Source organism: Chrysoperla carnea, chromosome 3 (assembly GCF_905475395.1).
Source record: "Chrysoperla carnea chromosome 3, inChrCarn1.1, whole genome shotgun sequence".
Taxonomy (NCBI): domain Eukaryota; kingdom Metazoa; phylum Arthropoda; class Insecta; order Neuroptera; family Chrysopidae; genus Chrysoperla; species Chrysoperla carnea.
The window spans coordinates 28739489-28767488 of record NC_058339.1 but is presented as its reverse complement, the minus strand read 5'-3'; the positions used below and the strand labels follow the sequence as shown (position 1 = coordinate 28767488).

The following is a 28000-nucleotide window of genomic DNA, read 5'->3' as shown; positions in this document are numbered from 1 at the left end:
TAAGTAAAATTATAAATCCATAAATTAAAGTGTATATTTTTATGTATTGTAGAAAAATGTACTAATCCTTTGGTAAAGCACTATCACTTTTTCCTCGTGCATAAACACGCCCAACTGGACCTCTATTGGTACCTAACATACGGTCTAGTAATGATTGTTTGGATTTTCGACGTGTTTGTAAAACTAAACGACAAACTTCATGAAATGCAGCTGCAACGGGTGTTACTTGTTCAGCAGCCGCCACTTCATCAAACGGGCATTCACAGTCACGTGCCAAAATTTCACCTACAAAATAATTTCATAAATTAATCAGATGAATAAAGTTACAAAAAATCAGTCGACAGATCTCCGTTGATTCTGAATAAGCATCTAAAATACATCGAATTGTACGTTATGGTATCTAGAACACTTTAAATGAACAATTTCGAATTTTTTTTTTCGAAAGCTTTTGAGTATCGCCGGAATTGTCTTAAAAAATACAGTAATAATAAAAGCCATTCTATGACCCGTTAGGACATTTGAAGATCCTACTAAGTATGAGTTTCCAATGGCGAGTATGAAATTTTACGGAGCTTTAAAAGTGCTCCATTTTATCTAAAATACCTCCTCACTACACAAAATATCATATTATTCAACAAGAAGTCTTTCCTAACTTGACCCTCATTTTCTTGACTAAATAATTGAAGAATATTATTTATTTTTATAAAATTCATTTTCGTAAAAATAAATATAATTTTATTATAATTCAATTAGGAAAATTATCGAATGACGTTATTGAATCTTTCAATATAATGAAACATATTATTACCATTAATTTTATTTTAAATCTCTATAAAAAAAAGTCTATAAATACGGAATATTTCAAAAGTGTAAATTAAGAAATATACTTAAATAGGACACTAATTATGTACAACTGTTTGGCATTGACGGGAATCATTAAAGTTTTAAAATTTTAATTTTGAATTTTAAAAAAGAACTGAGAAATTTAAAAACTATATTGAGCATTTTAGGGTTAGTTCAATAGTTTGTTGTTGTCTGAAGAGATTTTTAGGCTTTAAAAGGTCTGTAGTCGCCCTATGAGCTCAGTTGGTTAAGGCGTAACCAATTCCGTCCGCGGGTTCGATTCCCACCGTCGCAACAAAATTAATTTAATTAATAGTTGTGATGGGCTGGTGTAGTGCATGATGCATGAAAGAGGTGCACTCAGCCTCTGAAAATGAGGAGCTGATAAATGAAATTATCAGAGGAAAGGTGGTAAAACATATATATGGTATCACAATGGGCTATATAGCCTAAGTGTGTCCTTCGTGGAGACACCTAACCTAACCTAAAGGTCTGTAGGCTTTCTAAGTTACAGAGCAGATGTTTTATATTTTAGTTTCTTCAACAATTCCACCATAATTTATGCCAATTATTATAGAATAAAAAATGAAATAGAAAGAAATAGAAAAAATTAAAACGCATATTAATAGAATTTATATTCATTTATTCTTTCTCTACAACGCAATTATTTCATTCTGTTTAAAAAAAATTGCTTGAATAATTGATCTCATAAACTAGATATTTAAATAATTAAGCGTCCTCTTTCATCTGTGGTAAACTGGTAAGCCACGGAATCAGATATCACCTTGCACTTAGATTTTTTCAACTCGTTAAATTAGATGTTATAAATTTGTATCAAGGTGGATCTTAGGTATCGGTGTACCGTAAGGATTATTTTGAAAAAAATATTCATTCATTCCCAATAGATTTTTATTGCAAATCTCTAGTGAGTTGAAGATCCCAACTGAATTTGAATATATTAATTACACTAAGGACGTTCATGTGTCAACGATATAAAATTAAAAAAGTATGATAATTCAAAAGTTTCAATGACTTTGATTGATTTATACCATTTTAAATCATTATTTTTATTAAGGGGATACATACGGTCTCACAAGATAATATGGCATAATAATGTACATGAAGATTTTTCATATTTTCTTAAGGAATTAGTATATTGAAAGAAGTAACTTTTGGCATCCTTTTCCCCGGTCATGTATCTAAAAATATAGTATTTTAAAATGTTCATGGAATCTTTTTTCGTGAGAGTTGTTTCAGCTAAAGGGGTATTAAATCATCAATATCCCACTAGAAACATTAACCTAAAAAAACAGCGATACTTACTTTTTTCTCGTTAAAAATATACAATATTTGCAGGCATGCAACTTTCTGATCCGTGGTCCTTTTGGGCTATATGTATACCAGAATTAATTAGAAGTGGTCTACGCTACTGTATTTGTCAAGGCAATCGAAAATTCAAGATCATTTGAAAAAGGAAAATAAGTTTAATTTTTATCAAGAGAAGAAAAATGTTATGGTCTTTAGAAAGACTCATTTTCCTCCTGACTTTTCTGTCATTGCTTTATAAAGAGCGTGACAGTTTTCGTAAAAGATTTGTGACACGTCAGGTCAAAAATTGAAACGAAATTAAAAAATGAATATTTCAGATGCTAATGTAAATTCACGCAAGACGATTAGTTTATTTGTATAATATATTTACAACTCACCTTCTTCACGGCTCACTTGTCGTAGATGTACCATATCAGATTTATTTGCAACAATTCCAAATGGTGGTACATGTTTCATTTCTGACATTAAAGCTTCTACACGTCTAATATAATTGAATGATTGTCTATCTGTAATGGAATATACCAACAACAATCCATCAGCCCAATTAATTGTATCTGATGAAGGTAATTCGTTGTCATTCTATAACATAAAAAACAGAGAATTAAAATATATTTTAATTAAAAATATTGTAAAAGTTTAATTTAAGATTGACATGATTCGAAACATAAAATAATAAGTTTTTGAAAATATGTGTGAAAAGAAAATCCTCAATGAAGTGTTTTAATTCCATCTGAAAGTAAAAAGAAATTTGGCCGAAGCGAATGTAGAAAACATCATCAAAGTTGAATGAGAATTTGGGGATAAAAATTATAAAGGACAGTAGAAAGGTTATCTAGAAATTTTGAATAAAATTTGGATATGATAGAGCAAAATTAAATTTTTTGGATTCTGGTGACGTCATAAAGTTGAAAAATTTTATTTTTTTGATAACACAGACAAATTTGATCCGATTTTATTGGAATTTTTTTTGAAACCCACTAATTTTTTGTTATTCTTTTCGGCTGTGATGTCAGTTTTTCGCTAGCTATCACTTATATGGTTAATTCCGGGACCAGGACTCCACATTCTTGAAAGCTATTAGAGCTAGGTTATTTTTGATCACAAATTTGAAAAGTATGACCAAATTTAGTAGGATTACATACTTGGTTTATCAAAATTGGATAAAATCTGGATGTGATAGAGCAAAATTAAATTTTTTGGATTCTGATGACGTCATAAAGTTCAAAAATTTGATTTTTTGATAACACAGGCAAATTTGATGCGATCTTATTGGAGTTTTTTTTTGAAACCCACGAATTTTGGGTCATTCTTTTCAGCTGCGATGTCTTTTTTTCGCTAGCTACCACTTATGTGTTTATATATATATAGCGCAACCTAAATACTTTCCACCGCTATGTACCTTCGTTACGGCCATGTGGATAATAAGCATTCATACAGACCAATAATCAATCACGTATGTAGAACATGAGGTAAAAAAAAATTTAAATGTGTCTTTTTTAATGTCTATTTTTGCCTATTTTGCCTATAATAGAAACTTATTATACCTTTTTTTGTGTCAGAATCCGTTAGACATTATTATTTGTAATGTAAGACAATAATATGATATTGTGCCAAAAGAAATAACATTTTGTTGCCTCACTTTATTACACTCAATTGAAATACTGATATTAAAATTAGATGAAACATTTTAATGTTCCATAAATTAAGAGGAATATAAAGGAACGAAAAAAAACAATACTTAAAAATATTTGTGGTATTTAAAATAATTATAAAAACTATTAAAAAAAAAAAAACATGAAAATTAAGTTTTGTTACACAAACAAAAATATTTCTAATAACATTTTGTTCTGTACAGAGATTTAACCACATATGTGTGGTGCACATATAATCCAGGAAATTAAGCCAGCGTGTGGTCTGTAGCAAATTCTATCAACAGTTCGTAAATCTACCTGGTGTAGATCCTCTGGAAGTGCTTTTTGTCAAAAAAATTTGTATACATCCTTACACTTTTTCCCTAAATCACTCTGAGGCCATCACTAGGTAGGCTACAAGGCTAACTCGCCACAATTTAATTCATGTTATTTTCAAGTAAATAATGTTTTTCTTAGAAAATTCAAGTAATCAGAAATATTTTCACGATAAAAAAGTTCGATGACTGTTCTATGAAAGCTTTTTTTGTTTAAACATCGCTGTCGTTGAGAAAAAAGCAACTTTTAAGAGTAAGTTTAAACTACATGCATTATTCGATATAAAACCTCATTCTTCTTCAATTTTTTTAAATATTATGTTATCTTGTATTGATGAAACTCTAGGAAGTATATAAGAACTTTGCTTTCGACTTCATAGAAATTTAGGTGTCTAATGAGACTCTTCTCATATACTATTTTTACTCCCGACCAACATAAAATTGAAATCCTATTCGCGTTTGTGGCTATGTAATAAATAAAATCATTCAGCTCCCACATTTTGATATTACTATTTTTAACTTATACAGTCAACGTTTGTTTTTTTTTACATTTATTATATTGTTTTAGGATTCAGTATCTTTTGTGATTTTTTTAAACACAGATACTTGATTTTTACTACTATATTATACTCTTACCTAATCATAGTTTGGTTACGCATCGTTTCAACGAGACGAGACGTTGATTGTCTAATAATTGTATACGAAATAAAAAGTTTCAAACTATATTTTTATGAAATCATCGGGAATTCTTAATTAAAAACAGTGGTATTTAAAATTTGAAGTACTTTTCTGTTATTTTATCAGTTTTGGGCCTCTCTATGGAAGCTACGCTATTTTTTTTTTAAGTCGTTTAGTCGATCAGTTTTAGCAATCATTGCTGAGAGAACAAACTGTACTTAGATCAAAGTTCTCTCTGCTGATCAGTCTTTTGATCATCGTAAGCATTTTTCCTTAGTCCTGTGTAGAGATCATATTATAATGTGGAAGTTCTGGGAAGACCAAAATATTCTCATTTCTTTGTTTAATTTGATTAAATCTCTTTGATTTTCTACTAATTCCACTTAAAAAATTTGTTTAATCAGAACTTTTCGTTAATCTATTTAAGGTATACTTGTGCCATCATGCGGAATTCATAAGATTGGTAAAAATTAGTGTCAATAACTATCCAAAAAGATACATATATACAGATATATTCCATCAATTGGTTCCTAAAACTAATTTAATAGATCATCAACTGCATGTTTAATAACCTTTAACAGAAAGAAATTTTATAAATTTAGATTATGAATGTTTATTTATAAATAAAATCAATAATCGATTTTTCACAAATGTTTACTTAAGAATCTTTTGCGAGTAGGTGTTACAGTATTCTACGATTTGTTGATATGAATCATATATTTATTATAACACTTCTTTATTCATAAAAATAATGTATACATCGTGGTTTTATCAAGGGTCAATGTGCAAAAATTAGGTGATATTTCCAAAAATATGATTTGAATATTTATACAATATACAAATAAATTGTTATAAATCAATTGTTTTATTTTTAATAAAATTGATAGTAAATTTTTCAGTGACCTATTTAAAACGAGGCCAATCTTAAGACAGTTCTCAAGAAATTTACTTTATATGAATAGATGTAATCTCGGTTTTTAATTTTCATTGATATAGGTACCTGCTAAAACTCATCTCAAATGATTTAGTGCCACAAAAGGGTTTTACAATAGGTTCATTATAAATATATATCCACTAGAACAAAATATAATATGAAATTATTATATTCTACATAATGCCGAGAGCGATGAGAAGTATTACAATTTTTATTATAGTTATGGGATTTCACTCGGCGGGAGTGGCTCCCTTTTGGCGAGTATGCCAAACTGTCCGTCAGACTATTTGCTTTCCAAATTAAACTCTCGTAATTTGGATCGATTAATTTTTTAGGAAGGTAATAGTTTGAACTTCAAAATGTGGGTTAGCTATTTATTATCAAATACAGTTTAATTTTTCGCAATACGTAGCTTGTAAGAGCTTTTGAAGCATTTTGGTATTCGCAACGTGCGTGAGTTTTTTTGGAGGCGTTTCAATGGTAACGATACACTACTTTAATTATAGAATTGTATGGATGCATATATAATTGTATGAATTGCATTTATGACTTACATTAAAAATTTAATATTATTGTCTCACAAATTTAAATAAATAATTATGATAATTTATATTTGAAAAATAATTTTTTTGCAATTTGATTTCTTATTTTCACAATTTTTAATGCATTAAGTTTAATTAATTAGTGTTTTTCAATAATTTTAATTTGATATTTTTGATAACAATAACATGTAAAGAATTTAAACTAAGTCATAACAGCCTCCTTTAACGCCAAAATTTTTCACTGGAAGCGCTGGCTTCAATTTTATTGTCCCTTCGATGATTACGCAAACAACGAATAGAACTCTCTTGTCAAAATTAATTTTTATCGCGCATAAATTCTTAAAAAAATAATATGGTAGTTAAAAGTGTGATATATTACACGCAATTGTATATTATTAACTTTAAATTGTTGGCGGAATTGGCAAAACATGACCTCAGTCTATCTTGGTATTCGAAAAAGAATGTACTCAAGGTCATCTAAATTTTTATCATTTCATTACAAAAACCTTGAACAATAATTACTTCATTCTTTTTTCGAATTTATTTTTATTGTACATAGTGTTGCAGAGTTACAGACTGGTGAATAAATTTTTGAGTAGGGGGCAGTAGAAGGACGTATGAGGAAGTAGGCAATTTTGAACAAAATATTTGGTCGACGGCTATTACCGAAAATAATTCTGTGCAGCACTTTCGAAGCAGAAAAACATACATTCGAATAAACTAGATATATTTTTAAGAAATGGTATGTTGGCAATGACAACTTCTCAAAAGGTATAGCATAACATACAGTAATTGATTTTTTTTGTCGGGATGAAATCAAGAACTATTCTATCTAGAATTTAATAAAATATAAAAAAAAAAAATTGTAAACAAATGTTATCCCATTAAAATGACAATCAAATTGCAATCGTAAGTTTTGTTTTTGAAAAACGATAAAATAATTTCTATACGTAAACTGTAATATAATCAATGTTTGTTTTTTGTGTGACAGTGACTTACTTTCTATATGACAAAATACAAATGTTATAAATTTACCTTTGGGCACGTATCCAACACCTCAAATAAGATTGGTTCACCATCAACTAACACTTCGCTTTTATATCGGTTCTCTGTAACAACATAAACAAACATAAAATAATAGAGATATTATATACTGATTGTCTCAATAAATATTAGTTAGGCGATATTCTACTGTAGATATGTGGAAAGAAATTTTGATTTTCTTTACCTAAATCTTTCTCAAAGATTTGACAAGTAATTTCAAGGTCTCTTAATTAGAGTAACTCTTATTTTTGGAAGATTTTCAAAAGTTTTATATAGGTAAGAACTAAAATTTAGATAAAAAAATCCAAGGAAACAACTCTGACAGAACAGTTTGCTACATTAGCTTGGCTGACACCGACTCAAAAATGACAATAATTTTAATTACATTATATTATTGTTATTTTTTTACTTTTTATTGTATATTAATTTGTTTTGGAAAAGTTTTTCTTTTGAAGTCGCTTTTCATTTTGTTGAAATGTTTTTTTATTTTGAAATTTTTAGTGAACCCTAAGTACACTAACTAATTTATCACTAAAAAAAGAATCATCGAAATCGGTTGGCGTGATATTGAGTATTCGCCCTCTTGTCGTGCATACTTAATGCAAATTTAAGACTTTTATGATTTTCTCATGGATGTCGTTGTCAGAACTGGACCAAAATGAAATGGGACCAGATGAGAAGTACCAGTTTTCAAATAGACAAAGAATCATCAAAGTCGGTTCACCCAGTCGAAAGTTCTGACGTAACACACATAAAAAAATAATACGTATTGATAACCTCCTTTTTTGTTTCAAGTCGGTTAAAAACAAAAATCTCAGTGTGTATCAAAATTGTATCGAATATTTTACACATTCTGTATATATAAAATCTATTATCAAATCAATTTCACATATCTCTAATAATGTTGATAACAAACTATTTGGTAGACACTTGTATTTGTAGAAATTGGCTATCTGCCATTTTAAATATTTTATCTGTTAAGTGTACCTCTTTTTTTTAAACGTATGTGGATCAAATTTGTCGTGGTTCGCGTTATTCACTTTTTTTCACGATATTATTGTAATAAAATTAACCACCGTTTCATGTATTTCCTTGCACCTCCACCAAATTTATATTGTTGAATTACATCACAAGTTCAGATTGATTATTTTCATAAAATTGTAAAATTATGCAGACTTTCATGAGACTCCAAGAATTTTATTTTTCTACTTTTGAGCTTTCAAACAAAACTTTTTATTTGCTTCGTAAATAGGAGAGTTAAATAATTTGAAGTTCATCAAAGTCATGCATTATCAAAACTTACAAGTTATAGCAGTAAGCTTTTTAAATCTACCTTAAGAATCGACTTGCTTAAATATTCGTCAATTGGAAATATTCCGAATGCATCGAAATTTCTTCTTCCAGTAAGACATGGTAGTTATGGTTAATAGTTTTATATTACTTGATTTATATACAAGAAAATCAATAGTCAGAATTGATAATTTTTATATTTAGTTAGCAACGATAAAGCACAGTATTACAATGCAATTTAGAAATATATATTAATAAAATGAAAATAAAGTAAGTAATCAAAATAAAATGAACATTAAATAATAATGTAAAATTTTCAAGAATATCCAACGCACTATGTTCATTAATTTAAAATTATTTTTTAGAAGTAAAATATAAAAATTTTACTAATGTTTCCAGTCAGTACTATATTTAGAAGTCGATGAAAAGTGTGTTTTAAGACTTGTTTACAATGTTAACACATTTATATAATTTTATCTAAAATGAATTGTGGAAACAAACTATGTGTTAACAAAGTACCCGTCAAGTTTTTATACCATGTATATATGAAATATACATAGTATATTGAGTTTAGTCCCAAGTTTGTAACGCTTAAAAAACATTGATGCTATGAAGAAAATTTTGGATAGGTGTTCATAAAATCACCTAATTAGACCATTTCCGGTTGTCCGTCTGTCATCACGATAACTAAAAAACGAAAAAATATATCAAGCTAAAATTTTGACAGCATACTCAGGACGTAAAAAGTGTGGTCGAGTTCGTAAATGAGCAACATAGGTCAATTGGGTCTTGATCGTTAGAGATAGAACAAAAGTTTAAATGTAAAAAATGTTTCTTATAAAAAAATAATCAACTTTTGTTTGAAACATTTTTTTGTAAACATCACTGTTTACTCGCGAGGGTACACATTAGATGCAAATTTTATAGTATGTATAGTATATATGGGATTATCACTTATGTATGTTTGACATGTTAATAATGAAATTTTGACTAGGCTGTATTTTATATCCTTTATCCTTTGTTTAAACGGCGATGCGATTCAATAAACGAATCCAAAAAAAGCAATCGTTAATGAATTTTTTTTTGAAGTTGGCTTATTTCGAAGTAAGCGTGCCTGATAATTATCGAAGTAGGTTGATATGTATTAAAGGAATCCCAAAAGTTAATATAACTTGCGTCTACATCAAAGTTCCAATCAACTTTTCGAGGTAAGGGTCAATATATTACACATCTTTCAGTCTAGCAGTCATTCCAAAAATGCGTAACGTTCAAAAGGAAGTATGTCCCAAAAATAACAATGCCGTGAATTATTTTCGTTATCTTTCGTCAGGTTTGATTTACATTACTAATAAGAATGCAATAATTAATCACATGGAATAATAATATTAATATTATTATTATTATTATTAATATTATAATTTTTATTAAAATACATTTTCTAAATTTATAAGCCAAGGTCGTCTATTATCTTGTATGAGAAACAATAATATTAATAAATATAATTTTACTTATTTAATGTTATGAAGTATTTATAAAATATTAATTTGCGGTTTCTAAAAAATAAAAATAGTTTTAATTTGTGAAAGATATTTTTAAAACAGGGAAATAAACATTTTTGGTTGTAGATATGTATGCAGTGTAGCTGTGAAATATTATTTGAATGACTTAACAGAACAAAGAATAAAATTTAAAAAATTTTAATATATAGGGTAAGGTGTAGTATCTCGGTAACATTTTACCTTGAATCACTTTATAGTTCTATGACACATATCGCTATTTATGAGGTAGCAAATATATAACAAGTGAAATTTACAAAATTTAAAAAACCCCCGACAAATGCGATTTATTTCTTGAAAACCGACTTTTGGCAACTTAACTAAAAAATGTTCTCAATCAAGGCGGTTCGGCCGTTTGGGTGCTACGATGCCACTGAGAAACACACAGATGCACAGATAAACACTTTAAACTTATAACACTCCTTCTTAAGCCATTATCAAAGTGATGGTCAAGCACATCAGGTGAGATGAAAAGAATACCAAGAGAGCTATCATTTTTAGGACAAATTTTTGGTAAGATTTTATTGAATTTCAAATCTTTGAGTTGACTTTGTTCTTTTGAATTAAGGTTTTGAATTACCTAATTATTTTACCATTTCACTTTTCGAAATGCATTAAGCCGGGTTTATTTTACCATTTATTTCCATAGTAATTATTTATATGTTAAAATTATATGTCATGCCTTTTCCAAATTGAAGCGATTTTGAAAAACATGGATTTTTTTTAAGTTTATTTCGGGTACGCAACCCTCTAAATAGCTAGAAATACTTTCCGTTAAATTACCTTTCGAATGATACCAAAAAAATTAAAATCGGTTCATCCGTTTAGGCGCTTCGATGCCACAGACACACACACATAGCGGTCAAACTTATAACACCCCTTTTTTAGTTCGAGGGTTAAAAAATAGTTTTCAAGACTTTCCATTGATGATTGGTACTACACTCTCCCCTTCAAAAATAATCAATTAATCAATCAAATTTTGTATAAATATTTTGATTAAACTAATTCAAATATGTCAATAAGTTATGTATATTACCGGGATTTCCTTAAACAATTGAATTTTAAAGATAACATTATTTACATAATTCTGGTTTGATATGCATCATTAAGTCGTGGAATATGATTTGCATTTGAAGGAATTTAGAACCTTTAAAATAATTGAAAATTTAAATCTTCTCAGTCTCGCAAATAAAATAGAAAGACTGATAAATTTTTTTCTCAGTTAATTTTCTAGTATAAAATATATATTTATTATCATAATCATAATAATAACATTAATATTAAAATTATTACATTTAAATTCACCAATTTGTTTTGATAGTATGATTATAAAGTGCAAGGACACAAATATAATCTATGGGTGTTTGTATATTATTTTCTATATGTTAATCATATAAAATATTAGAAAACACCACCTACACTTTTATCTAATTTGAAAATGCTCGTGTTAAGAGTGGATCATTAGCTGGTGTTTATTTTAAATAATTATGGTATTTATTATTACCCCGATTATACAATGGCGAGGGTTATGTGCTTGACCGATATGTATGTATGTTCATCTGTTTGGACCTAGCTTCTAAACTACTCATCATAATTTGGCAAATTAGGTATCGTTAGAAGCGCCTTGATTGCCCGCTGGTTATAAGCTATGTGGCGTACGGACATAAAGCTATAATAACACTTTTAAAATATATATATGTTGTTTTACTTTCTCAGGAAATTATAGCCTCAAAATAGTTTAAATAAAATAAAGTTCGAAAACTAAAACCCCGCTGTTAAAAGTATGAAATCACTAAAATATTTTCTTCTTAAAAATTGTAATGATAAGTAAAATCGTCATTACAGTGGGGGGACCTCTAAGATTACCTAAATAGTTTTCCAAAGGACCGAAAAGAATTTTCCAGACTAATGACGATTTTACTTATCATAACAATTTCAGATGAAAATCCCTTCTTGTTTTCATACTTACGGTGGTAAAAATCAAAGAAAAAACTTCAGCCTCTATTGAGTCACAAAGTCACACAACAAATTTTTTTGTGATTATAGTAATGATATAGTGAATATGGTTGCAAAGAATGTGGTAATGAGAAACCACAAAATTTAGAAACAACACTTTTTGTCATTTACTAGAATCGATTTTTTTCTCGAATCGAATCGATCTCTCTGTAAATATATGTATGATTTTGAAGTCGTTAAGTTAACATATACATTAGACATGCGGTATAATATTTGCGAAAAATGAATGCATTGTGCTGACAGAAATACATTTATCGCACCATTTCCTAAAATTGTGTAGTTTTATTTTAAAACATATGAAAAACATTTTATTTATGGGTTGTCTATTTTGTTTTTGTTAATTATTTATGATATATTCATTTAATTTTGAACGTTTTCTAGCTATGGTAAAAAATTGTCAGAAAATACCTATAAGTTAAACAATGTAATGTTGTTGTTAATACAATTTACGGTATTTTAAAATTCCGTTGTACTGGGAAAATCCTTAATAATTCAAACTGTTGTTGAAACTCAAAATACGGATATCCAGTCAAGGGCGTCATCTGCCAATGAGCTGAACGGAAAGGGAATGAGGGAGGTAAGTATGGTGGACTGATAAAATTTATAGTTTTAATATGCAAAATATACAAATTTTAAAAATAAAAATGATGCGGAACCTACGAAATTTGATATTTGATTGACTACGGTATTTGATTACATTTTTTCGAGGTTTCAGGGGTCAGTTGAACCTCTTTTCCATTTTCTTAAATTTACTTAATTCTTTGTTTTATTTAGTACAGTGTGTAAGAGGATTCTTCAAAATGATTTTAAAGATAGATAAGAAACTATGTCTTTTTTTTTTACTTTATCCCGTTGCATGTTAATTATGTTACACTTTAAAAAAAATAAATATCTCATTCCAAAATCGATTAAAAAGAGTGTGTTTGCGACCAATGTATTCCATAAAAGCAGTATTTATAATGTTTTGGGTAAAATAACACGTTAAATAACAGTATTTCGACTAAAATTTGAATATTTGGATGTGAAAACTGAAAATATTTCTTGAAGTTGGAACTCAATGGCAGGATATCATTTTTTAAAATTAATGAACCATGAAAAAACAGATACCTACTAACAACTATTTCACAAACAACTCAATTAAGTTTATTAATTATTACATTAAAAATTTAGAAATAATTTAATTATGAGGATATGTATTTTTCAGTGAATTTCAAATTATATATTCATATTTGATAAGTTGCTTTAATAAAATTCTATAAAAACTTCTTACAAACTGACAAAAATGTTGATTCATATTGACATATTTTGATTATTCTTTATAAATTTTAATCACTTATTTATTTGTCTTTTCAATTGATATTAAAATTGTATGTCAGCATCTCGCAGTCCAATATAATTAAATATTTGGCGAATTTTGTCTTTTTCAATTTCAGATTGTTAGCGACGATAGCCAGGACAGGAGAAAACAATTTTGGGGAAGTTATTTGGAAAACTTAGAACCAGACTGTGGGACATGCTTTCAAACCGGGAGATTTCATTCGTTGAAAGCTTTTATTCGTAGAATAGCGAAAATGTTTAATGAAACTAAAATACGAGCTTGTACAACATCTAAAGCAGAAGGAAAATTTATACATTTAATGTCGATTCTTTTATTTACTTCCCAATATAGGAAAGTTCTTGTAATCGCTTCGAAAACCCAAATCCAAATTTTCAGCATATCATATATTTCTTGGTCAGGCCACATGTTTCCGATCTTTTGAATTTTTGTACCTTTCTACAAAAAGAGAAGTTTTTGTTCCAAAATTGTTCAGATAATTATTCGTTTAATATCAAAAATATGGTGGAAGCGCAAATAAGTATATACTAAAATAAAAGAATGCATTTATTTACTAAAGTCATGCTTCAAAATTAAATGGTATTATAAAGCATTATATATGAAAATAACGTCTGGAAAATGAAAATTTCACCCACATTGTGATTTATATTGTAATTTGATCAACATTTGCATAGTACATACAGGTATTACTAATGTTCCTAATTTTACATAATTCCGAAAAATATGTTAATATATTGAAATCATTTGCAGTCTCCATTACATAAAAAATTGTAATGTGTTAATATAACAAAAGTTATTAAAAATATGCTTTACATTCTTGATTCATAAAAAGCGCATAGATAATCAGAAACAAATACGTTTGGTTTCAAAATAAAAGTGCAGACTTGAAGTATTTAAGGTTTTTGTCTTGCAATGGGCATATCGACAGAAAATTCTAAATTTGTTTATACTTATTAGGAATATAATAATATATTAACCATAAAAAAATTTGAAGTCGATTGCTCGTTTCTAACTCGAGTTAAATACAATTAAAGTTTTTTAATTCTAGAAAAAAATTAGATTTAAGGTATTTTCGAGAGAGTAGTGAAAGAGATGTCTATTATATACAGAATTACAGATCTTTATTACCATGCTATTAGCATACAGAATACGTGATAAATGGACAGTTGACTTAAAAACATGTTAAAATTAATACTTATTTGAGTGTGATAAGCATATCTATACGTACATACCACTGCTGTATGATGTAGTACACTATTTTTACAATATTGTACAAAGACAACCATCTTAAGTTTGCTTAACTGATTAAAATCGTAATGAAAAATTGATGAAATATTTTTATCAGTTATTTAAAAAAAAAAATTTTGATTCGAATTTTTTATTAAATTAAAATAACAGGAACCAATTTATAATTTAAAATAATACAATCAGTGGTGAGTTTTATTAATGAATGAAACAAAAAAAATATAGATGTATTTATTGAAAATACTATTAACATGTGTATTGTATATTTATCATTTTTTTATAACTATGTAAAGTAAGGTTTGTTTATCTTTCTCCCAATAATGCAAACAATTTTATTGAAACATAAAATTAAAAATTTATTTGAAGTTCATTTTCTTACATATACAGCGAGGTATATGCTTAATAAATGTTATAGTATTCACCGAATAAAATGTTTATTATGGTAACTTTATACAACTGTCATTAAACGCTAAAGAAAATAAATATATTTTTAATGTTATTTTCACATGTGTTTTCCTGGAATTCTTAATAATTTTAATTCGTTGAATGGAATATTCTTATCAGAGGCTTTGTAATGTTTAGATGTTTTTCATATAATTTTGTACTTTGTTTTATACAAAAAATATATTTAATGAATCTTAATCACTTAACTTCCTGTAAATTTTGAAATATTATGTTATGAACTGATTTCAACACACTTGATAAAATAACGCCCGGTATAGCGTTTTACTCAAAGTGATTCAAAAATACATTGAAAAACTTCAAACATGAATGGATCATAAGAACCAAGAATTTTCTGATAAAAATGCGTCCTAAAGCTTTCTTTTCGAAATATAGCGTGAAGATAATAATATAATAATAACGGGTACCATGTTTGCTTTATGCAAACTATGCTAATCATAGAGTTCCATTTATTACGATCGTCAGCTAAACGGAAGAACTCTACCATTCTCATGTTGTTATGAATTAAAGTAGTTATTAGTAATATGTCCCAAAAAGTTCAATTTTTCTTAAATTTCGTAATATTTCACGATTAACACTAACAATTTTAGCACTTTTTTAGCAGTTTAGTCCACGAAATACTCTCACTTCGTCGATAAAGATTCATTTCCGCTGATTCCAAGAGTTTTTCTGTTTCTTTTTGTCACAGTCCACGACTCGCATGCATTCAATAATAGCGGGTAAAGTTATTATATTTTTTGAGATAATCTCCATAAAAATTACAAAGAAGATCATATTCATATGGTTATAGGCTTTTCGATTCGATGTCCCTATACGGTCATTAAGCTTTCCAAAACTTTTTGATTAAATCTTTCGAAATTGGAAAGTGTTTGCGACCATATGTTTATATATTTATAGGTATAAGTATATTATTAAAGTTTATATTTTTATTGTTATTTTTATGTAAGATATCTCAAAAAAATTAATTACTTTCCTTATGATCATATTTTTGTTTTGAAATTTTAAATTGCTATCTTGGCCAAGATCAATGAGAAATAAGAAGCATCAGGTTGTCACAAACTCATGCCAGAAATTTAAGTTCAAGCGAGCCTGTTGCATATTTTAATAATTAAACAATTTTACAATTTAAATTGAGGTGGAAATACTAGGCCAAATATTTAGAGATCCAAGCTCCGGTCGCTGTGTAATTTTATAATTTTTTTTTACATTCGTTAAATTAGTATTTCGTGAAACGCTAATATTTATGAACATCTAGACTAATTCATTTTGCTTTTAATAAGTTTTATTCGCAATAAAATTTATTTATTACTTATGAATTAGAATTAGATTGCTTATTTGTTTATTAATTTAAAGATTATTACTTCTTGTAATTGTATGTTTGTGCATATATTTCAAATAATCATTTTAACAGGACAAAACTATAAAAACTCTTTTTTTTAAACATATTGTGATATTTATGTTACGTTATATTTTTGTGTATCCAAATAGATCCAAACATTTCTGTTAATCTAAACATCCGCTTGTCTAAACACAATCAGTCAGTATGTGTATATGAATTTTTTTTGTTTTGTTTTGTTAGTGAATTTTTTTAAATAGAAAATTCAATATATAATTTGTGAATGAGAAACTCCAATTACTATTTTTTAAAGCTTAGTAATTTTTGTGTTTTGAAAAATACACAAATTTAGGAAATGAAATATAACTGTAAGAAATGTATACAAAATCTATAAAACATTAAAAGATTGATAATTAATTGCATGAGCCTTTGTATAGTACACAGTAGATGAAATGATAAATTTCATAGAAGAAAAAAAAAATTACCTGACTGATGATCATATTCTCCAATATATCTCTTCGTTAAGAATCGCACGGTTAATGCTGAAAAACAAAAAAAAAGATAATTTTTAAACAAAATTGCTACGCAAAATGAAACATAACATGGAATATTTTGAGGAAAAGAAAAGAAATTATTGAATCAATGGATTCTAGGACTCCATATTTTTGAAACCTATTAGAACTAGGTTAATTTTCACCACAAATTTGAAAAGTTTGGCCCAAATTTAGTAGGATTATATACTTGATTTATTAAAACTGGATAAAATTTGGATGTGATAGAGCAAAATTAAATTTTTTGGATTCTGATGACGTCATAAAGTTAAAAAATTCGATTTTCTTGATAACACTGGTAAATTTAATTCGATCTTATTGGAATTTCTTTTGAAACCCACTAATTTTGGGTCATTCTTTTCAGCTGTGTTGTCAGTTTTTCGCTAGCTATCACTTATGTGCCTAATTTCTGGACCAGGTCTCCATATTCTCGAAACCTATTAGAGCTAGGTTAATTTTTACTACAAATTTGAAAAGTATGACCTAAATTTAGTAGGATTACGTACTTGGTTTATTAAAATGGGATAAAATTTGGATGTGATAGAGCAAAATTAAATTTTTTGGATTCTGATGACGTCATAAAGTTAAAAAATTCGATTTTCTTGATAACACAGGCAAATTTAATCCGATCTTATTGGAATTTCTTTTGAAACCCACTAATTTTGGGTCATTCTTTTCAGCTGTGTTGTCAGTTTTTCGCTAACTATCACTTATGTGCCTAATTTCTGGACCAGGTCTCCATATTCTCGAAACGTATTAGAGCTAGGTTAATTTTTACTACAAATTTGAAAAGTATGACCCAAATTTAGTAGGATTACGTACTTGGTTTATTAAAATGGGATAAAATTTGGATGTGATAGAGCAAAATTAAATTTTTTGGATTCTGATGACGTCATAAAGTGGATATTGGATTCTGATTCTATGTTATTGGAATTTTTGTTTGAACACACTAATTTTGGTTCATTGCTAGTTATTGCTCAAAACGTTTTTATATTCTTTAAAATATTTTGATTTTCTCATTATTTACCATAATAAATTGTTAACTAAATGACTGTTTTCTTTTTTATGTAAAAATATTCTATAAGTTAGTATACCTACACAATATATATAATTTATATACATATATAATGATTTTTAATAGGTAATTAAATGTTCTACTTAGGTAAATATTTGCTTAAATAAAATAAGTTCATTAAAAGAATTATATAAATTTAATAAAAAAATATTTAAACATAGATGAATAGCTTATAAACATATGTGGGTCATTAAAATATTTCATTACTAATTTTATAAGTTATAAATAAAATTTAAACGGTCAAGTGCTACAAACAATCAAATAGCAAGGCATCCTAAATTTTGTATAACATGTTACTTTTGTCAAATTTCTTCTGTTTATTATACCATGTAAACATATCAAGGCATACTAAGTTTAGTCCCAAGTTTGTAACGATTAAGAATATTGAAAATTTTGGAATATGTGTTCATCAAATCACTTAATTAGTCCATTTTCGGTTGTCTGTCCACCTATCTGTGAACACGATCACTCAAAAAACGAAAAAAGATATCAAGCTGAAATTTTTAATACTGTGATCAGGACGTAAAAAGTAAGATCGAGTTCGTAAATGAACAACATTGGTTTATTGGATCTTGGGTCCATAAGATCCATCTTGTAAAGCAATAGAGATCAAACAAAATTTTAAATATAAAAATTGTTCTTTATATAAAAGTAAACAATTTTTGGTCGAAACATTTTTTCGAAAACATCACTGTTAATCTTTGAGAGCGTAAATCAGGCGCAAATTATATAGTCTGTATTATATGTGAATATCAGTTCTGGGTGGCTAACTGGTGGTTGATATACATGACGTAAAAAACAAACGATTCCGTAATGAACACTTTCTGTACATGGTATTTCAACAATTTACTTAGGCAATTGTTTATTTTCATTTTTATTTTTCTTTTTGTGCACGGAAATTTTTCTTCGCTTTAGTTATGCTATGAAAATAACAAGAAGAAACAAAACTAAGTTCGCAAGAGGGGAGACTAAAATTAGAATCCTAATTTTCGATAAATACATATATTCAAGAAACATACCATAAGATCCCTTTTCAATACCTATTGATTTTTGTTTTCCGTTAAATATGGTAGGTATTAATAACCAGCACTTATTGATTGCAGGAAAATTTTAGAGTTTTAAGATTCTTCTATTGGTATACTTCAAATTATTTAACATATCAACTAACCAGGAACAATATTTGTTTACAGACAGTTACACATTTTCTTTCTGTATTTTGACAAATGAAGTGACTTAGAATAAAACTTCGTATCATAAACAATTTCTAATGCCATTTGGAGAAAGAAAACTTCTTAACACGCATTTAAAAAAAATAAAGTAAGTGAGGAATGAAAACTCTACACCCTGAAAACATTTTTATTGCATTATTATATAGAAAACCTCCTATTTTCATCCAAATTACCTATTAGAACAATTTTGCTTTGTTTTTGATATACGATGATTTCATTATAAGTTAACAAATTATGTATTTTACGTTGTGTATGCCGCGTATCATTTCAGCGAATAATGTAACAAAAATTTTTATTTCATTTGCACACCAATTATGTTTCTATAGGTGAACTTTTTGGTTTGAAAATAGTTTGAAATTGTGTTATTACGTAAAGCTATTTACACCTACATTTTTACTATTTACGTTAGAGCTATTTAAAAATTTTTTTCAATTCTTATTGCACGAGTATTATTACAATGTAATTGTATTTTATTTTTGGCATAGAAAATAATTATGAGTACCATATTTTTATTTTTGTGTTTTTGTTTAGAGGTTTCAACAATTATTTATTTGGCAAATAAATCTCGTATAACAACTGAAGAATGATCGATCAACGCACAGCTGAAGCCGCTGGGTCTAGAAGCCTGAAATTTTGTACACACGTTTCTTAAGTAACGTAAGTGAGCACTAAGAAGGGATTTTTGGAAATTCATCCCCTAAGAGATTCAAAAGGGGATGTGAATTTTGATTATGGGAACTGTTAATAATTTTATAGACAAACAAAGATCAACGTATGTTATAATGCTACCAAGGTTTTTTTAATATACAATATTAACAATATTCCAAAAATAATCATTTTTCGGAGATATCGCAATATTTGGATCGATTTTAGTCCGTATCTCAAAAACTATTCGACCAGTCATCAAATGCACCCGATTTTTGTACTTTTTGGGTCAAAATTACCTTATATATTGAGTTTTATCAAAATTGGAGATAACAAAAATTTCTGTTTTCGAATTTTTTTTTTTAAGGTACCCCTTTGAAAAAATCGAGAAAATCGCAAAAAAATTTTTGTTTTGGAATTTGATGAAACTCAGTGGATTTTGATCCAAAAAGTATAAAAATCAGGTTAATTTAATGATTGGACCTATAGAAAGTTAAAATGTTCCCCACCAAAAATTTTTTACGTTACCATGGGAAACGCCACCAAGAAAACTCATGCACGATACGAATAAAGAAAATCAAAATATTTTATTTTTCTCTGAAAAACTCATGAAAATGGTAAACTCCTTTCTCCTTTATCCAGTACAGCAACGACAGGTAAGTTACAAAATTATATTTAGATCGGGAATTGATTCCCAAACCATTATTTATCACGAATTGAGTTCCGTATTGATTTAGAATTAGAGAATAGCTTTAATATTTAATAATTTTTATTCTTTATCTTCCCATAGACTTTTAGTATATTCAAATGTAACAAAATACAATTTTTCCGACAAAAATTAAAAAATTAAAGAAAATATTTGCAATAATATTACAAAAATCTCAATTATTTTGCAATGAATCGGCATCTTTTATGTTATTTTATACACATACTTATAATTTGAGTATGTAAAATAATTCTGTACACATTACATAAAACAAGATTTAATATTTTTGGAGTGTCACCAAAAATTGTTTACAAGTTTAACGTACCACGCATTCTTACATGTACGACAGGATTATTATTACTAAAAAGATGTCGCCAGTCAGTCACATCAGGTGTGTTAAAAGTATAAAAATGAAATAATGAAAATAATAAATTGAAAATACAGTGGGCTAAATGTAAAGACAATCTTTATTAGATTGTAATTTTATAATGAATTGAAATTTCAAGGATTGTTTTTGTCTGCCATTTAGAGGATTGATAACGGAACGTTTGGTTATAGGTACAGAAAAAAGACTTTGTAATTTTGTGGTAGAATTTATGAAAATCGAGTTTTTTTCGATTTTTACGTGTGTTTCAGCGATTTTTGTTTGTTTGTAAAAGAAAACCATTGGCAGAAAGAAGAGTGGTTAAAAAATGGAACGGAATTGTAAAAAATAAATCAAATTATTTTTCAGCCTTTTCGATAGTTGTTAACTTCATATCATTTATGACAAGAAGCTTTCGTCTGTCTGTCGTATATATTAAAAGGAAGTCATTGACTATGTGCCAATAAATGACATAAACTTACTAACTATCGAAAGGGTTGAAAAATGATTTTATTCATTTCCGTTCTATATTTCAACCACTTTCACTTTTAACTCCTTTCTGCCAATCAAAAAACACGAAAAACGATTTTTTATATTACCAAACTAAGTTCTACCAATTTTCCAAATGGCAGACAATGATAAAGTACGCCGTTGGATGAGAAATTCAATAAAAACAAGTGAAAAAAACAATTGACTGACTTAATTGTTAAATTACCATGTATAGATTGTGTTGATTTCACTGTCACATTACACATACATACATGTCACACATACATAACTGATATCCCATATAATACACAGTATATAAGTTGCGCCTAATTTGCGCTCTCGCGGGTAAACAGTGATGTTTACGAAAAAATGTTTTAATCAAAAATTGTTTATTTTTTTATAAGGAACATTTTTTACAATTAAACTTTTGTTCTATCTCTAACGGTTTAAAAAATGGGTACTACGGACCCAAGACCCATTTGATCTATGTTACCCATTTACGAACTCGACCTCATTTTTTATGTCCTGTACACGTTGTAAAAAAATTTCAGTTTGATATCATTTTTGTTTTTGAGTTATCGAGTTGACAGACGAACGGACAACCGGAAATGAACTAATTAGGTGATTTTATGAACACCTGTACCAAAATTTTGTTGGTAGTATTAATATTTCAAAGTGTAACAAACTTGGGACTAAACTTAATATACCCTGTATATATATTATATACATGGTATAAAAAAAGTTTCGAGTTTTAAAGTAGCCACTTAATGCAAATTTTGAACTTTTTTGTCCAGAATAATTCCAAAAATGTACATAATTAAGGATGTACGCAAAAGGCTTGATTTTTTTTTGTATGAAGTTGGAAGTCCAGGTATTGCGAACGAGTCTGCCGAGCGCACTCGTCAATGAACGGCGTACTTTAAGATTGTTGGTTTAGTAAAATTATGAGATCACCGGTTTATAAAAACACCTATATTTAGAGAACAAAACCGATACAATGCTCATGAAATCAGAAGGAAAAATAGCTTTCTCATAAATATAACGGTTTAACTTTTTAGTAAGATGATTTTAAAATCTGATTATTAGTTTTATAAATGATATAATATCTCTATTTTTACAGTATAAGTGTCTTATATGTTATTTAAAAAATAAAAATATTTTCTCAATACCTACAACATATCATAAACTTCCGCAATACACAAAATTTTCATCAACATCACCCTCTTTAACTTAAAAAATATTTATAGTATTAAATGAATATTTTAATTAATGGAATTTTTGACCTCACTATTAATAGATTACTCAATAAATTAAAATATATCTTGGTGATCTTAAAGATTTAACATCTATTGAATTAAAGTGTAAATGTTTTGAATCAAAATAGACAGTCTTAAAATATGTAAAGATATTTAAAGTATCTATTTACACTTGAAAATACTATTCCTCATTGAAGTAATTTTTTATATTAAACAATCTTTTCATGTTTTTAGACAAAAAATCGACGTTTTTTAATTTTTGTATGGAGAAACTTTATTGTTCATATTGTTCAAAAAATCATATAATATCATGCAAGTATTAAGATTGTGCGAGCGCCAGGATAATTTGGGGAAAAAGCTTGCTTTAAGTCTAAATCAATTCTGAAAACTTTAGATGGAGGGGGGTCGGTTTACAAGATGAATCCTACGGACCCAAGTCTCAAATAACCTATGTTGATCGTTTACGTACTCGACCTCACTTTTTACGTCCTGAGTGCGCTGTAAAAATTTCAGCTTGATATCTTTTTTCGTTTTTGAATTATCGTGTTCACAGACTGGCGGGCGGACGGACAACCGAAAATGGACTAATTAGATGATTCTATGAACACCCATACCAAATTTGTTTTCGTAGTATCAATATTTTTAAGCGTTACAAACTTGGGACTAAACATAATATACTATGTATATTTCATATATACATGGTATAAAAATTTTGAGAACAATCATGTTTGAATTAAACGTTCGTGTACTCAACTTACATCGCGAACATGTTGTTAAAATTTTAAATGGTATTTATTACCTACTCGAAACATTTTTCATATTTATGAAAAAAATAGACATATATTTATAATTATAACACTAAATAGTTTTGGCAATTAATTTTGAACACACTTTTCTAAACTGATTTATGATTATAGTTTAAACAGAGTGTCATAAAACAAAAACTTACTATCTTTAAAGAAGGTGAAAGTGTGTTTATTATTTCGAAATATTTCTACGTTGCAACGTACTGGCATTATCCTAGCTACACAGATATTAACTTCGTTATTTCTCCAGCAAAGTCATAGGTTATAGAAAAGTAATTATCAAGGAATCATTAATATTTTGAGAAGTCTTTGTTTAACTAATAAAATAATTGTTTAATAAAAACCTTTTTCTATTCCAAAAATATGACCTTCTAATTTTAATGATTTTTTTGGGGGTGGGATCGTTTGCGGAACGACATTATGAATTACTTTTAATCAACAATCACATTGATTGTATTTTATCGATTTTTTCATTAAAATTTTGAGATTTTAAGATTTGACGAAACCCATATAGATAAGGAATTTAAAACATTTTTGATGAAATTAAACTTTTTAAATTTTTATAGGTGTAGGTAATTTGAATGAATTGTTACAAAAAAATTGAGACCGTTCAATATTTTGTTTTTAAATTTACTAAGTGTGAAAAACTATTTTGAATCAAAGTTAGTCTTTAACTTAAAGCAAATATAAACTTTTTGCGTCAAAAGACATTTAATAATCATTTGAGTATCAAATGTCTAAATTTAAAGAATTAGTTGCCATTGTACAAATACAACTTCAAGTAACTATAATACTATTAATAATACAAAATGTGATAAATAATGTGTATTTGAAGTGGATAGAAATAATTAATACAAAATTTATTAATAGTTTGTTTTAATTTTGTTTATAAAATTTAACGCTTAGTAAACCAATTCCGTGAAAAATTATTTTTTCTTTATCATCTAAACCTATTAAATTAAATAATAAAGTTTTATTGATTTTCTCTGCAGTTTTTTACAGAATTCATCTTTAAATGAGCAAAAAATTAAAAAATTAAAAATTGCTTTGTTTTAAAACATTCTGTATTTAATTTATATTTTCTAAGTATTTTCCATAAGATCATTTAATTATTGTTACAATTCATTTTTAAAATTATTACCATATACTTAAAATTCTTATTTGTTATTATATTATTGTTAATAATTCTTTTGAATAATATATTGCTGTAGGTATTAATTGAACATAATTTAATAAGAAAATATTAACTGAATAATAAATAAAATTTATTTAATTGAAAAAACAAGTTTTGTGATTACAAGCAAAACAAGGGCCTTTTAACATGTGGCTTCATAATGATTGACTTGGAAAATTCAGAAAATGCTCAGTCGAAAGATTTTTTTTTCGAAGCTCCTAAAATTATCGATTGGATGAATTTATAATTTCATTGTCAACACAAGACGTAAAAAAAATTGCACACCATATTTCAACACTTTTGAGACTGATAGCGGACAAAATAAATCATTGAAAGAAGAAAATCTAAAATAGGTTTTCGGATTATTAGTTTTCCGACTTGATACAACCCAATTAATAGTTTGTAACTTTCATGTTCAAGGCTGATAAGAGATTCTTGAAATGTTTTTTAATCTGCTTATGGCATAGTTTTCGAAGTATTTGAGAATTGAGCATAAAAAAAAATTGGATTTGGGTGCCATAAATTTTCCCTGTCCACTTGTAGCATTATATTGATAAATGTAAAATTTAATCCCGGCAAATCAATAATGAGTTTAGATGAAACATTTGGATGGAATTTTTTTATGCCATTCTGTTTGACCGCATATTTCCAAGTGGCAAGATAAACTTTCATATACAGTAGTACATTTCGAGCTGGATGACATTTGATGAACAATTTCCATCTGAATACTTTATTGTGGCTCAATCAGCCCCGGGCCAAAATAAAAGTTTTGGAGTGGATTTGGAAGTGTAATCTTATTACACTTCCAAACAAGAATTAAATGGCATAGATTTTTTTAACTATATACTTAAAGCATTGAATTTAATTTTTGGAATTCTAATATTACTAGGAAAATCTTTGAATCGCCGTACATGGCGACTTTTCAGTTAGCTCACTACCGGTACTTAAAACCTTTTCTTACGAACGCTAAAATCAATGAAGTATACAATTCCTTATTTATTATTAATGGAAAGAGCTTATAAATAAAATGAAAAAGTTTTCAATTATGCTTAGTAAAAAATAATATTTACCACTTTTGCCAACACTAGGTGCTCCAATCACAGCCACTTTAACTTCAGCTAATGATGATTTTTTTCGTCTAATACCTTTTGACGTCATTTTCAATGAGTTTTCTCTTCCAAATCTAAAAGATAATCAAAATAAACAATTAAAAAAAATATTTCTGTTTATTTAAAAAAAATTAAAATTTCTAATAAATTCTGCCAAAAGTAATTCTTATGATTTTTATCACTTTTTTTATTAACGTTAAATAAATTCAAATAATAAAGTTTATTTTTTATTTAATCACATAATATTTTGATTTTTTTGTAAAAGAATGAAATTAATTATATATTTTATTAAAAGAATTTGGCACCTGTCGCTTAGATTAAATTATTCATTCTTTTGATTTTATTCAATTTTGTGTTTATTCAATTTGGCGGAAATTAATAATTTGTGAATTATTGGTAAAATTATTATCTGAGATAAAGATATTTAAATTAAAAAGAATTGGCCATGCGGTTTTGTTTTACTTAATTTTTGAATTTATTTATAGTCAAAATAATTTTAGAATAAATGCTAATTATTTGTTTATAATACAGAAGAGTCTCATTAATACGGACTCATTAAATATATATCCGGGATATCCGGGGTAATGGATTACATGATTGTTCGGATTTTCGGGATTGTATATAGAAAAAATCATAATAAATAAATATAGTAATTAATAATATACTGATTTAATCAGGTTTATATATTACACGTTTTCATGACTTGTCGGACTACCGAGTGTTCAAATTACTGATACTCAACTGTACCTACTAATTACTATAGCTGTTAGACTATACTATGGTGTTAATATTAATTGATGAATTTATTTAATCTATCGTATGGCTCGTGAATGCGTTGTATCAATATTGCCCTTTTCTGTTTTAAGCAAAACCACATTAATTTGACAATTTTCTTATTTATTACAATCAATTTAAACAGATTATTCGAACAAAACCTCTGAATTTCTGCAAATAAGGTAAACTTGTATTGTAAACAAGAAAGTTTACATCTAACATGAGCCCAGCATACAAATTTTGGATTTTTATTGTCCAAAAAAACTTTGATTGCAAATATAGTCAAAACTATTTGAAATTAAAAAATAGTTGTGTTACAATGAACTGAATATTCAAAACTTATAAGAATTAAAATATCGTTTGCCTTCAACCTTAAAAATGATTTCAAAATTATGAGAAATAAAATTAATTTTTTAGTTATTTTCAAACACATTTGTGCTTGATGGCATATAAAATCCAACTTGTTTATCCACTAAAAGTATGTTTTTCTGCAAGAACTTATCAACTAAATAATGTACATAAGAAAGCCTATAGTTTTTCTTCTATAATTGGTATAAATTTACTGTTTTTAAGATATGAGAGTTTTGTAAGCTATTTTGTCAACTTTTTCTTTATGAGAAAAATGAAAAATATTTTAATAAATGTTTGATTAACTTTTGGTCACAGAAGTTCGATCTGATTTCATATCAAACGAATTTCATTGCTTCTTTTGAATCATAAACATAATATTTAAAATAAATTACGATTTTTGCCCCCGATTTTCTAGATCTATTTTTGTATTATATAAATACGTATTAGGAAATTAGGGCAAAAATTGAAATTTATTTCGAAATATTCTAGAGATTTAATTCATTATCTTTGATAGTATTTATATTACTATGGCTTCTCGGCCAGCTGAAAATAAATGAAGATGACTGCTTGGTAGTCGAAATACGTATTTATATAATACAAATCTAGAAATTTGGAGAAAAAATTGAATTTTATTTCAGAATATCCTAGAAATCTCATTTAATTTATATCTTTAATACATGATATTATACAGAATTTTTCCAATTAAAAATTATTGTATTTCCAAGAAAATCTACAAACCTTTCATAATAACTGGTACAACAATGGAAAATTTTCGTAAGATTTGATTAAAACGCAATTTTTCATACTAAAACTAACAAACTTTTATTAGGAATACTTTAACACAAATTCACAATATCCACAATTCATATTACAATAACACTTTAATTTTAAAAA

General features: G+C 27.3%; 1 protein-coding gene across 1 annotated transcript; it reads right to left on the bottom strand.

Moving 5' to 3' along the window:
• Positions 1-2: 2 nt before the first annotated feature.
• On the bottom strand, positions 3-28000 carry LOC123295541 (ras-like protein family member 11B). Its single transcript, XM_044876925.1, has 6 exons — positions 27845-28000; positions 25943-26055; positions 17063-17119; positions 7328-7401; positions 2550-2751; positions 3-285 (listed from the first exon to the last, which is right to left on the bottom strand). The coding sequence occupies exons 2-6, from the start codon at positions 26028-26030 to the stop codon at positions 62-64; spliced, it is 645 nt and encodes a 214-aa protein (XP_044732860.1). The 5' UTR covers positions 26031-26055; positions 27845-28000; the 3' UTR covers positions 3-61.

What these genes read in the sequence shown, in the direction of transcription:
- LOC123295541 (XM_044876925.1), bottom strand. Translation starts at nt 26,030, where the DNA reads ATGACGTCAAAAGGTATTAGACGAAAAAAATCATCATTAGCTGAAGTT. An exon ending in TGTTGGATACGTGCCCAAAG is followed by an intron (nt 2,752 to 7,327) that starts GTAAATTTATAA and finishes TTTATGTTATAG; the next exon opens with AATGACAACGAATTACCTTC. An exon ending in ACAAGTGAGCCGTGAAGAAG is followed by an intron (nt 286 to 2,549) that starts GTGAGTTGTAAA and finishes ATTATTTTGTAG; the next exon opens with GTGAAATTTTGGCACGTGAC.